The 12,624-nt window shown below is 34.4% G+C and overlaps 2 protein-coding genes across 2 annotated transcripts in view; both read right to left on the bottom strand.

Annotated features, from left to right (window-relative positions):
• LOC145252493 (matrilin-1-like) overlaps window positions 1-1,219 on the bottom strand; it is a 55,105-nt gene extending 53,886 nt beyond the window's left edge. Inside the window, exon 1 of the mRNA XM_080111930.1 lies at window positions 865-1,219. The gene's annotated coding sequence lies outside the window, so the exon portion shown is untranslated. The remainder of the gene's footprint in view (window positions 1-864) is intronic.
• Window positions 1,220-7,003: 5,784 nt separating this feature from the next.
• Window positions 7,004-12,624, bottom strand: part of LOC145252488 (vitelline envelope sperm lysin receptor-like) — a 34,575-nt gene continuing 28,954 nt past the window's right edge. Inside the window, exon 4 of the mRNA XM_080111920.1 lies at window positions 7,004-9,890. Within this exon, the coding sequence (XP_079968046.1) occupies window positions 9,591-9,890 (300 nt within the window). The 3' untranslated portion in view covers window positions 7,004-9,590. The remainder of the gene's footprint in view (window positions 9,891-12,624) is intronic.

Here is a 12,624-nt window from a genome sequence, read left to right as displayed (position 1 = left end):
AAATTATTATTTCAATTATTTTTGAATCGTGAATAAACTTGAAAAATGTTTGAATTAGTTATCAGAAAAAAAAAATATTGATTTTTTTCAACATTTTCCGTAAATTTGAGAAAAGGACTCGTGGCATAGTGGATAGAGTACTTGTAATTCAGTTGTAAAGTTACACTCTTCTTGAGAGTGAAGGTTTAATCGTCAGTGCAGGCAACACTCAACACAATACAATTGTGAATTACTAAGGAATTCTATTCAGTTATGGCTGACGGAACGAGAATATGTTACTCCAGTGAATTAAATGAAGGGTTCCATTCCAAATTCTATGCAAATACCCGAGCTTGACAGAAAGATTTCTAAGACCGACAAGATATACCTGAAGAAGGTTGGTGGTTACATCGGCTGAAACGTTGTGCAAATAATACTCAAAATGAGAACCACAGTCCGAATTAAATGTAATTTTAGAAATACTTTTTTTTTAAATTCTAAGCCTTTTTTTTTTTTTACTTTGAAACTGGTTATATAAAGAAAAAATATTGCTTGTATTATGAATGAGAAATAAATAAGATTGTAAAATATTTTAATGTAGTGTGTTCACTGGGACATCACTATTATTGGAAGGGTTCTACAAAGGTAAAAGAGTGGGAAGGCACAGTCATCTCCCATCCCACCTCGCTCAAATTTGACCTTGTGTCACATCTGATTATTTTATAAAGAAAGTTTACTGCATTGAAAATATTTTCGGAAAATTTTACAAAAGGAAATAAAAAATAAAAATAAAAGATTTTTCTTTTTCTTTTCTTTTCATCTGATATGTTTCTCTCTATCTTTCACTCTCTCTCTCTCTCTCCAAATTTCTACTTACATACTTACATTTCTGTTTCCTTCCTTTCCTTTTGTTCTCTATTTTTTCTTTGTGATTTTTTCTTCTTATTTAACTACATTTCTTCCTTTCTTTCGTTGTTTTTTAATCTCTTTGTCCGCCCGTTCATCCGTTCTTTCTCTTCTGACTCTTCTTTCTCGCTCTCTCTCTCGCTCTCTCTCTCTCTCTCTCTCTCTTTATCTCACCATCCACCCTCCATTTCAATCTCTTACTGATTACTTACTAATTTCTGCACTAAACAATAATCCAATTGCGTGCTTCGCTTTAATCTAATGACGACACCCAATCTATTGTTACATTTTCAATTTTTTTCCCATAAATCTACTTATATCCGCTAACACGACTATCTCCTCTACTACTACTACTACTGCGTCTTATTATTATTATTTGCTAACTGACTCTGCTACCTCAACTGTTTTACATCTACTACCCCAAGAACTCTCATCCATTTCTTTCACTGTGACCAAATCAACAAAGTCTCCTGTTCTGCACACATCTAGATTTAATCTTCCTAAGAGGCCATCAGTTTTAAACCATCGTATAATTACACATCCATCGTATAATTCTCATATCACTTCTTTCCACGCAACACAACCATCTCCCTTCTTTCTCAAATTAATCCTTATAAACTTCTCTTATTTTCATTGGCTTTCCTGTGCAAACTAATCCTGCTGCCTCAATTATTCTGCATCCAGGAACTCTCATCCATTCTTTCAACATGACCATACCAACAACGGCTTCTTTTCTACATATATCTTCTTATACAGTTCAAATTTAATCTTCCTCTGAGGTCATCAGATCTAAGTTCGTTATTGGCCAAGTTTCACTTCCATACTTCATCACACTGTATGTATGACTGATAGATTCTTCCTGCCATTAAAAGTGATGACAGAAATTCCTCGAACTAACTCCATCTACTCCTAACTATGGCAATCACACTAGCACCATCCAATGCTAATCCAATGGTATCAACAAAGAAAGAAAAACTCTGGAGAACATCGATGACCTTGTCAATCAAACGAATTTCTCTACATCCAAGTTATTAAGACTCACATTACACATCGTATCATTCTCATGTCATTTCTTTCCATACAACATAACCACCCCTTTTTTCTCTCAAATTAATCCTTATAAATTTCTCCCTTATTTTCCCTGGCCTTAGGCAGGAGGAAAGCAGTCAGTAGAAAGACCCATCTGGCATCAATTGGGATGGATGGCTCTCGTCTGGGAGAGGCCCCATGTTTTGACAAGCTTCTGGGTTTGACCTTTACTCCTGATCTGAAATGGAACACGTACATCAAGTCTGTTGCCAAGGTCTTTGGAAAGATGGTGGGATCCTTCTACTGCTCGAGAAGATATCTCACTACTGATGCAATTCTCTATCTATATAAAAGCCAAGTACGTCCAAGGATGGAATACTGCTGCCATATCTGGGCAGGAGCTGCTAAAAACAGCCTATCCTGCCTTGACAGAGTACAAAATAGACTTTGTGGCTTAGTGGGGGATGCCCTTTTCTCTACCCTGCAACCTCTCTCCCACAGAAGAGACGTTGCGAGCCTATCCTTGTTTTATCGTTATTTCCATGGCAGGTGCTCGTCTGAACTCCAATCTCTGGTCCCCCCTCGCCAATCTTTCACGAAAAACACCCGTCTAGCTGAATCCACTGTGAACAATTTCCCCCACTCTTTATCTGTGCCTAAATCAAAACATGGATTCCATGAACAAAGCTTCTTTCTTAAAACTGCACGCCTGTAGAACTCTGTTCCGTCTGCCTGCTTCCCACCTGACTACAACTTGGATGTGTTCAAGTCCAACGTTAACAAATTCCTAATGAACCGCCCCCTTAAGTAAACACTTCATCAAATCTCCACACTAACGTACTGTACTTGCAATAACCCATTATCCCTGAGTGGCTTCCGGGCCTTGATAAGTGGTGACCACCGCGTATAAAAAAAATAAAATAAAAATAAAATTTCGCTATTACATTGTAGATGCACCTAATTTTTTTTATTGTTTTATATTTCTGAGAGAATTATGCATTACCAGCCTTCTCTCAACACTCTCTCTCTCTCTCTCTTTCTCTCTCTCTCTCTTTCTTTCTCATAAAAAGGAGAGAGAAGTCTTTTGAAATGACATGTTTCAGTCTGTCTCATCCCAGTCAGTCTTTCTTAGAACTGCACGCCTGTGGAATTGTCTTCCGTTTTCCTGCTTTCCGACTGACTACAATATGGTTATGTTCAAGTCTAACGTAAATAAGTTCTTGACGAGCCGTTCCATATAAGTTATCAAATTTACCGAATTTTCATTACTAATGATTACTATATTGTCCAATTTCTACTGTATACTCTTTAACCCTTATCCTTGAGTGACCTCTTGGCCTTGATAATGTGGTGATGCCTGTGTAAAAAAAAAAAAAAGAGGGAGCGGCCAATCTTTCTTTTTGTTATACTATGTCACCTCCAGAAAACGTTTTCCTGTTCTCTGCATCACCACTTGTTTATGACCACATCATTTTCATTCGGTAATCCTGTTTGGTATATCCTATTGATCATCCCATAAAATATTGTTACGGATAAGCACACACATTATTGGTTAGCTTAATTATGCGACAAAAGAGAAAGATAATAGTCAAATTGAAAGATTATCTATAATTTATGTGACCAAACGATGTGCTCAGGAAATTAATTCCTATTTCACTCACATAAATTTTTTTCGAATTGAAAAGCAAAACACACACTCGAGTTGGATTATTTTGTGTTCTTTCTTTTTCCCAAAGCAGCAACAGTCCATTTTTGTTTTCTTTTCTAACCAACAATACAACCACATGCTAACAAGGTAGCATTCAAAAACCAAAGATTCCTTGCAAAAATATCCATTTTTTATACTGCCACCTCGGACTCTCAAAACACGTACATCAAATCTGTTGCCAAGGCCGCTGGAAAAATGGTGGGATCTTTCTATCGATCAAGTAGATATCTCACTGCTGATGCTATTCTCTATCTATATAAGAGCCAGGTACGTTCAAGGATGGAATACTGTTGCCACATCTTGGCAGAAACTGCTAGAAAGGACTTGTCCTGCCTTGATAGAGTTCAAAATAGACTTTGTAGCCTCGTAGGAGATGTCCTTTTCTCTTCCCTGCAACCTCTATCTCACAGAAGAGATGTTGCGAGTTTGTCTCTGATGTATCGCTATTTTCATGGAAAGTTTTCGGCTGAGCTTCAATCTATGGTCCCCCCTCGCCAAACTTTCACAAGAAACACTCGTCTAGCTGAAAACACTATCAATAATTCCCCTCACTCTTTATCTGTGTCTAAACCTAAACGTAGATTCCATGAACAAAGCTTCTTTCTTAGAACTGCACGCCTGTGGAATTATCTTCCGTTTTCCTGCTTTCCAGCTGACTCTAATATGGTTGTCTTCAAGTCTAATATAAACAAGTTTTTGATGAGCCATTCCATATAAGTTAACAAATTAACGGAATTTCCATTACTAATGGTTACTATATTGTCCAATTTCTACTGTACACTCTTTAACCCTTATCCTCGAGTGGCCTCTTAGCCTTGATAATGTGGTGATGCCTGTGTAAAAAAAAAAAAAAACTGCCTAAATTTGCATAATGGAATTATTCTTGCATCACATTCACACGCCACTGCTTCTCTACAGCAACCACACATGCCCACTTGCTGCTATTCCTCTCCACACCGGTATCAGATAAATGCACAAAATAAAGTTCTGATGGATAGGAGTACTGATACTCCTGTAACAGTGGACCAGCCAGAAACAACTCCTAGTTAAGGAAAAGTGGCTATACATAATTATGATAAAGCATCATCATGGTTGTTACTGTTGTTGTCATCGTTGTAGAGATCAGTTTAATGTCTATTTTACATGCTGGCATGTGGTGGACGACTTTTAGAAATTAGCTGAACTAACTTTATCTCTGACCATTTTTTTAAAAATCCTTCTTTCTCTTAAATCTATACTTACAACTTCCTCCCATGTTTTTTTAAAGGAGGGGGGGGGCTTTCCCTGCTACCTCAACTGTTCTACATCTACTAACTCAAGTTAAGATTATCTGCTCTTTTTGACTTTCAGCTTTTGCTTTGCTGACGAGATGACAGTGACAACGACTACTGCCGAATGGCCGAACAACAACTACTGGGCGCCATAATATACAATATGCCAGTCAAAATAAAAAAGGCTGCTCGGCAAATTGAAAAGTTATCCAACAAAATCGGAAAAAGAAGAACTCAGTCGTGTTCAATCAGACGTGCTTGAATAATGACTTTCTACCAATATATATATATATATATATATATATATATATATATATATATATATATATATATATATATTAGACTGATTCACCAGCTCACTATCACTTCACAAAATCCTCTACTTAAAATAATTAAGACAAAATTTTTGAATAATAAACATTTCACTGTTGTAAACAATTACTTTTGCATTTATTCATATGAATAGATAATCATTATCATTTTGGTAATTTTTTTATACAAATTTATATTAAATATAACCGTAAAGAAATGAAAAGAAAGAAGAAAAAAAAACAATTTACTTGGGATGTGGTGACTGGGTTTTTGTTTTCAACTTACAATTTATAAATGGATTGCAGTTTGTTAACAATCAAGTCAGTTTCCATAAAGATTAGGCTGGAAAGGAATATCGGTGCCACCATAACAAAGAAGAAGAACCCACTTGGGGTTCTAAATTTGGCTTCATGCTTCATGTAGTAGATCGTTTGGCAGTCAAAATGGTGGCAGAATAAACTTTTGTTTAAGAGGAGAATATTTGGAAAATCATAAATTAAAAAAACAAAACTACTTACGTTTCTGAACTTTGGAGAGGAGGCTTAGTTAGTTGTATTCTATGGACTATTATTCTCATCTTGAGTAATAATTTTCACAACGTTTCGGTTGATGTAACCTTCGATCTTCTACAGGTGTATCTTGTCAAACTCAGGAATCTGCACGGAATTTTGAACGGAACCCTTTATTTACTTCATGTGGGGGGGGGGTATGTTCTTGTTTCATCAGCCGTAACTGGATAGAGGTCCTACTGGGTGGAACGATAAAATTGTCGCCCTAGAAAAGACGAAATGGTCCCATTTCTGTTTGATGAAAACCGATTTTCTTTTTTTGTTACAGACAATCTACTAGTTGGTCGGTTGTTTATAAATCCTAAGAGCGATAGGAGCCTTCTATCATGTCTGAAAGTGACACAATGTTCAACGAGTGAGATCGAAGATGTGCTGCTTTACAACTCATACTCTCTACTGATCCAAGAACAGGACCATTGCCAGCCCCCTCAAAATGCAAATTTAGACGGTTCAATTCTCGAAGGCATAGCTCAATGAAATTTCCAGTCACGGTTATGGTCTTTGGTGTGGTTTCAAGTGAGGGCAACGTCATACAACTTCACATCTTTTAAGTTGGCTTGAAAGTCAACACCAAAGTGTACGTGGATCTGTTGAAGAGTGGGTGATTTTCTGGTGCAATCAGATGGCCACTGGCAGACCTTACTGGCAGCAGGAATCGGCGCCAGACCACAAGTCCAAAGAGATCCAGACTTGGTTTCAGAAGGAGTGCTACGACTTTTTATCCTTTCTCACTGACCCTCCTCCTCCCTCAACCTGAACCCGCTGGACTACTTCATTTGATCATACGTCGAGAAAATCACCAACATAACCTCCCACAACACTAAAGCCAGCCTGATTGCCACCATTCGCCGAGCTCCCGCTGGCACTTGAGGAAAAGATATGCTCCCAGTTTCAGACCCGTATCAAGATGGTGATTGAGGCTGAAGGCGGCTCCATTGAATAGATGTCAGCTCTACTACATAATCAAGTTACCTGAATTGATTTTTTCAATAAAAGTTTAAAAATAAAGCTGTAGTGTTGCTTTTTTTAGAGCGACAAATTTCCACATTGTAATTGAATTTTTGCAATTGTATTTTTCAGTCGGCGACACTGGAGATTGAACCTTCAAATCACTTTACAATTGATTTTTTCCAAGTACTCTAACCACTGCTCCATGGGTCCTCGTTTGTTTCATACAAACTTAAAATAATAATCGTCAACAGAAGAAATTTGAATAAATAAAGTTAGAATCTTATTAACAATTTTATTTTTTATTTTCTTTCTATCAAATTTCCTGAAAGATTCAATGTTTTTGTGGATTTTTCACAGTCAGACCCAAATAGCAATCCATCTGATTCAGACTATTCTATTTTTTAATTTATCCCTTCCAATATATTATTAGAAGGAATGTATTTTATTTTGCATCAAATTCTTATTCCTAATAAGAAGCCATTTACAATGGATACTATTTTTTCTACATTCAAATTAAAGGGAGGTAATAAAAAAAAGATCTTTTCTCTTCGAAATATGTTTCTGCATTTTTTTTTTTTTTTTTTTTTGGAGATGAGGACTGATAATTTGTATTATTTGTATTATGTAGACTATTGTTCTCATGTTGAGCATCATTCCCACAAATTTTTGACTGATGTAACTTCTGACCTTCTTCAAGTGTATCTTGTCGAACTTGGGAACCTTTCTGTCATACTTAGGAATCTACATGGAATTTTGAACAGAACTCTTTATTTAATCCACGTGGATAACATGCTGCCATTCGGTCAGCTGTGATCGGGCAGAGTCTTAAGTAATACGCAGTTGCATTCTCAGTAACCTTTGCTGCAACGATTGAACCTTCAACGTCAAGAGGAGTGTCACTTAGAACTAAATTTTACTTAGTACTTTATCAGTTATGCCATGGATCCTTGCAGTTACATCAGCGAAAACGTTGTGCAAATAATATCCAAGCTGAGAACCATAGTCTGAATAATTCAAATAATCCAAATTCTCTTGGAAGTATTTTTTTTTAAATTCTCAGCATAATTCAAAATAAATGAGAAACAAATATAAAATGTAAAAAACTCCCGGGCAATGCCGAGTAGTATAGCTAGTTCTATATAAAATGTATTGGGATGATTAATCGTAATTGTAATTGGGAATCAACACCATCAGAACTCAAAATTGGTAAAATTTGTGCCTATTTTGTGAAGAATTGGAAAAATTTGTGCCTATTCTGCAAAGAATTGGAAAAATCTGTGTCTATTTTGTGAAGAATTGGAAAATTTTGTACTTATTTTAGTGAAGAATTGGAAAAATCTGTGTCTATTTTGTGAAGAATTGGAAAAATTTGTGCCTATTTTGTGAGGAATTGGAAAAATTTGTACTTATTTTGTGAAGAATTGGAAAAATTTGTGCCTATTTTGTGAAGAATTGGAAAATTTTGTACTTATTTTGTGAAGAATTGGAAAAATTTGCATCTATTTTGTGAAGAATTGGAAAAATTTGTGCCTATTTTGTGAGGAATTGGAAAATTTTGTACTTATTTTGTGAAGAATTGGAAAAATTTGTGCCTATTTTGTGAAAAATTGGAAAAATTTGTGCCTATTTTGTGAAGAATTAGAAAAATTTGTACCTATTTTATGAAGAATTGGAAAAGTTTGTGCCTATTTTGTGAAGAATTAGAAAAATTTGTGCCTATTTTGTGAAGAATTGGAAAAATTTGTGCCTATTTTGTGAAGAATTAGAAAGATTTCTACCTATTTTATGAAGAATTGGAAAAATTTGTACTTATTTTGTGAAGAATTGGAAAGATTTCTACCTATTTTGTGAAGAATTGGAAAAATTTGTGCCTATTTTGTGAAGCCAAAAACGATTCTTTTAATACGGGGTGGTCGCTAGAAAAGCGGGAAATTTGAAGGTCAGTTTAGATCATGACTAAAATGCGTGATTGCTATTTTTTGATTGGTGCCGTGTGAGTGTTGTAAAAATAAATCGTTTGACGCTGCAGTGAAGTGCACGGACGACATTTTGAGTATCTATGAGTATAATATAACATTTGTCTTTGAAAAACTTTGTAAAAATTATTCTTTGTAAAAATAAATCGTTGTTTGACAAATTTCCCGCTTTTCTAGCGACCACCCTATATTATTTTTTTTTTTGTTTTTCTTTATTATTACTCATAATAAAATAATGAATATTTATTGATTTTAAAATAGCAGTCAAATTTAAATCTATAGATCCCCCCCCCCCACCGCCGGGTGCATTTTGGCAGTTGTGAAAATATATGTACATATTACATGGGTTTTTATAGTAATCTGAAAATTATGTGTGTATATATATATATATATATATATATATATATATATATATATATATATATATATATATATTTAAAAAGAAGTTCAGAACAGAATCGATAATTGTATCAGAATTGGGAAAAAAATATTGGAATCGTCCCATTACTAATATAAAGTCTTATTACAATAATGTTTACTTCACTTGAAAAAAACATTTCTAATCATCCGACACATAATGTCATTTGTTTTGAATCGGAATTCAGATCATATTGGGTCACTACTATGGAGTTTATGTTCACTTGGGTAGTATCTCTCATTATATATTCTATTATACAAGCAAAAAAAATGAAAAAAATGAATGGAGCAAATGCAATAAAAATAATTATTTTGTGCATTTGCTTGTTCATTAGAACATATAATGGACGGAAGCTGTTCCAGCACCATAAACTCAAAAGTGGTGACCCTGACATAATCCGGACATCCAACATTCTGATAAAACAAAAAACGGGGACAATGGCAAAGAAGGTTTCGATCTGTCTTTCAGGTTTTACGCTTCCTCATTAATTGTATGTGCAGTCTGGTCAAAGATGCAACTGTTCCCATCACAGTTGCTGGAGCACACGCGGAACTTGCACGAAAAAACTGCCTTGCGTGACATGATTGCAGGAATCACAAAATAAGGACTCGTCACTGTTGAGTCTTTTGTATAAAAGCCAACATTCTTGTCGAATATACAACCAGTGCCGCATCCTCCTTTAAGAATTTCAAGTTCTTCGTATTTCGTTTTCATGACGCATTCACGCGCTTGGATTCCTGTTATGTTCAAGGTGTACGCATAAAGCTGAACCTGAATAAATAAATAAATAAATATTAAGTTTAAAAATGTTACCTTATCAGACCCAAATAGCATTTAGGCTGACAAATCAAAATTTGCTTTTGGCTAGCCAATTCTCATTTGTTATTACTGTACTATGTTATTGGCAATATATTTGTTCAGCCCAATAGTCATCTACAAATAAAAACCAGCAAGCATGATAACATATTTTACATCTATATAAATAAAATAGTAGATGCGTGTGTGTGTGTGTGCGTGTGTGTGTGTGTGGTGTGTGGTGTGTGCGCGTGTGCGTGTGTGTGTGTGTGTAAATATTTAACCAATAAACTCTTAAACTACTGGTCGCATAACACTGAAATTAACAGGAAATAGTAATCATACACCAAGGATGGTTTATAAGAAGTAAAATCTTTGTTTGGATGGATGAATAACGCGTACAGAAACATGTCTTAGCTGTTACTGTTTGAGCTATCGTCAGATGGATAATAATAACGTTCTTCTATACAATCTGACGCCATCTGAGCAGGCTGCCTGAAGATACCACAAATCCAACTTTGCTTCTGGCTAGCCAATTATTGTTTGTTATTGATGTACTACATAATTGGCAATATAATACCGCTCTTCTTTACAATCTGATGCTACCAGATCAGGCTGTCTGAAGATAATGGCTTCCTGACAAAAACAAAATACACCAAAAAATTGATGTTATTGTTTTTTTTCCCCTTTCCCTTTGCAAAACTCAATCATGTTCTGCAAAGTCAGAAAGCACAAAACAATGAGTTTTTTTCTACAAAGCAGCCAAACCAAACACGATATGTAAATATTTAAAGATATAAAGGAATTAAAACATGGTGCAACTACACTATAAAAGCGAAATTCGAAATTTTTATTATTGAATTTCAAGACAAACCAATAGTCTCTACTTAATTGTCATGTTACAGTAATTAATATATCCAAAAATTACGACAAACGATAAAGTAGAAAACATTTTTGAATGTAAATTAGTGAAAATTAAATGTTTGACTAAAAAACACTGGAGAGTTCAAAGAGGAGGTAACTATTGCCAATTTTTTGACAAATGTGCATTAACAATCATACATATGAGCTAATTGTCTTGTTTTAAGTATAACTGAGTTACTTCCCTTGTTATTATATCGCATGTTACCCCCCCCCCCAAAAAAAAATAGGGTGAGGGTTTTTTTACGATAAAGATCGAAAATTTGTGTGTGTGTGTGTTTTTGTTAATAATGCGGTAATCTTTACGTATTATTTATGCAAAACGATTAGGTAGAAAAAATTTACTAAAAACATTTTTGGGGTGAGAATTAGCGAAAATTAAATGTTTAGCAAAAAAATAAATAAATGAATAAAGAACACTGGAGAATTCCAAGGGCAGGTAAATAGCGTGTAATTATTGCCAACTTTTTCATAAATTATGTGGTAACAATCATTGTTATATGTTCCCAAATATGGTAAGGGTTTTTAATGATAAAAATCAAAACCCATGTTTTTAAAATAATGTGATAATATTTAAGTAGTTCTGACATGCCAATTAAGTAGAAAACATTGATTTTAGTTGAAATTGACACAAAAAGTCAGTAGACACCATTGTTTGTTTTTTAATCGATTTTTTTGTTTTTCTGAATTTCTTTATTATTAGGGCTATGACAAGAGAATAATCTTTTCATTATTTTGACTCTCGAGTATATATCCGACACAATGAGACACAGTTAATCAACTGAGAACCACATCACTCTATCTAAAATCATATTAGATATTAACTAATATATACTCGAGGGTGAAAATAATGAATAAGAATATTCTCTTGTCATAGCCCTAGTTATTATAGTGTAGTTGCACCAAAAACGTTTACCAAAACAAATCAATTCGGCATTAAATAACCTGAAAGGAGTTGATATGCCATAGAGCAAAACAACCAAACCAAACACTATAAATAAATATGCAAGTTGGCAAATCAAACTGATCATGGCTAGCCAATTTTCGTTTGTTATTCTTCTACTGTGTTATTGGCAATATAATAATGTTTTTCGTTACAATTTATTTAAAAATTACTTAATTTAGCCCATATAGCTGATAACATGAAACATTTTAAAATAATTACTCAAAAAAAGAAACCAGCAAGGGAGATAACTAATTGTAAATTGAAGAATATAATAGCAATTGAAAAAAATCTTCCTTTTCACATTTACAAATCTATATCTGATGTTGAAAGAAATAAACGGTAAGATGAACAACAACAACAATATCCCATTTAAATTAGGCCAGATCTCAGTGACAATATGCCTTGTTTTGGATGAATAAAAAAAATAATATGGTAGAGAGACAGTGCAAGATATTTGAAAACGCAGTCGGAGTTCAGAAAGAGGCGACAGTGGTTAATAAAACTCTTTTTTAATCCTAAAGTCTTCTTGACTTAGAATATTCAGGAGTTGTCTGTCTTAAATTAGATCCAAGCTATCTCCTCCCGAATCATTACTAGCCAACTAGAGAATGCACTTTTTCGTCCAGAAATAAAATACAGATAGATTTGCTGCACTTATGCGCAAGATTGAAAACAAAGCTTTATACCTTTTTCTTAAATATACATAAATACAGGACTTAGGAGAGAAGGGTATCATCAATTCAGGATGAACATAAATTAAAACTCAGGATTGCTTTACAAAGTACTTTAACAGACTCTGTTTTACTGCACTTGTGCCACCTGAACATAAATACCTTGACCAAC

This window comes from Euprymna scolopes, chromosome 29 (genome assembly GCF_053919585.1).
Source record: "Euprymna scolopes isolate OS-2025 chromosome 29, ASM5391958v1, whole genome shotgun sequence".
Lineage (NCBI taxonomy): Eukaryota > Metazoa > Mollusca > Cephalopoda > Sepiida > Sepiolidae > Euprymna > Euprymna scolopes.
Note: the sequence above shows the minus strand (reverse complement) of the source record. Positions and strands in the feature narration are given on the sequence as shown.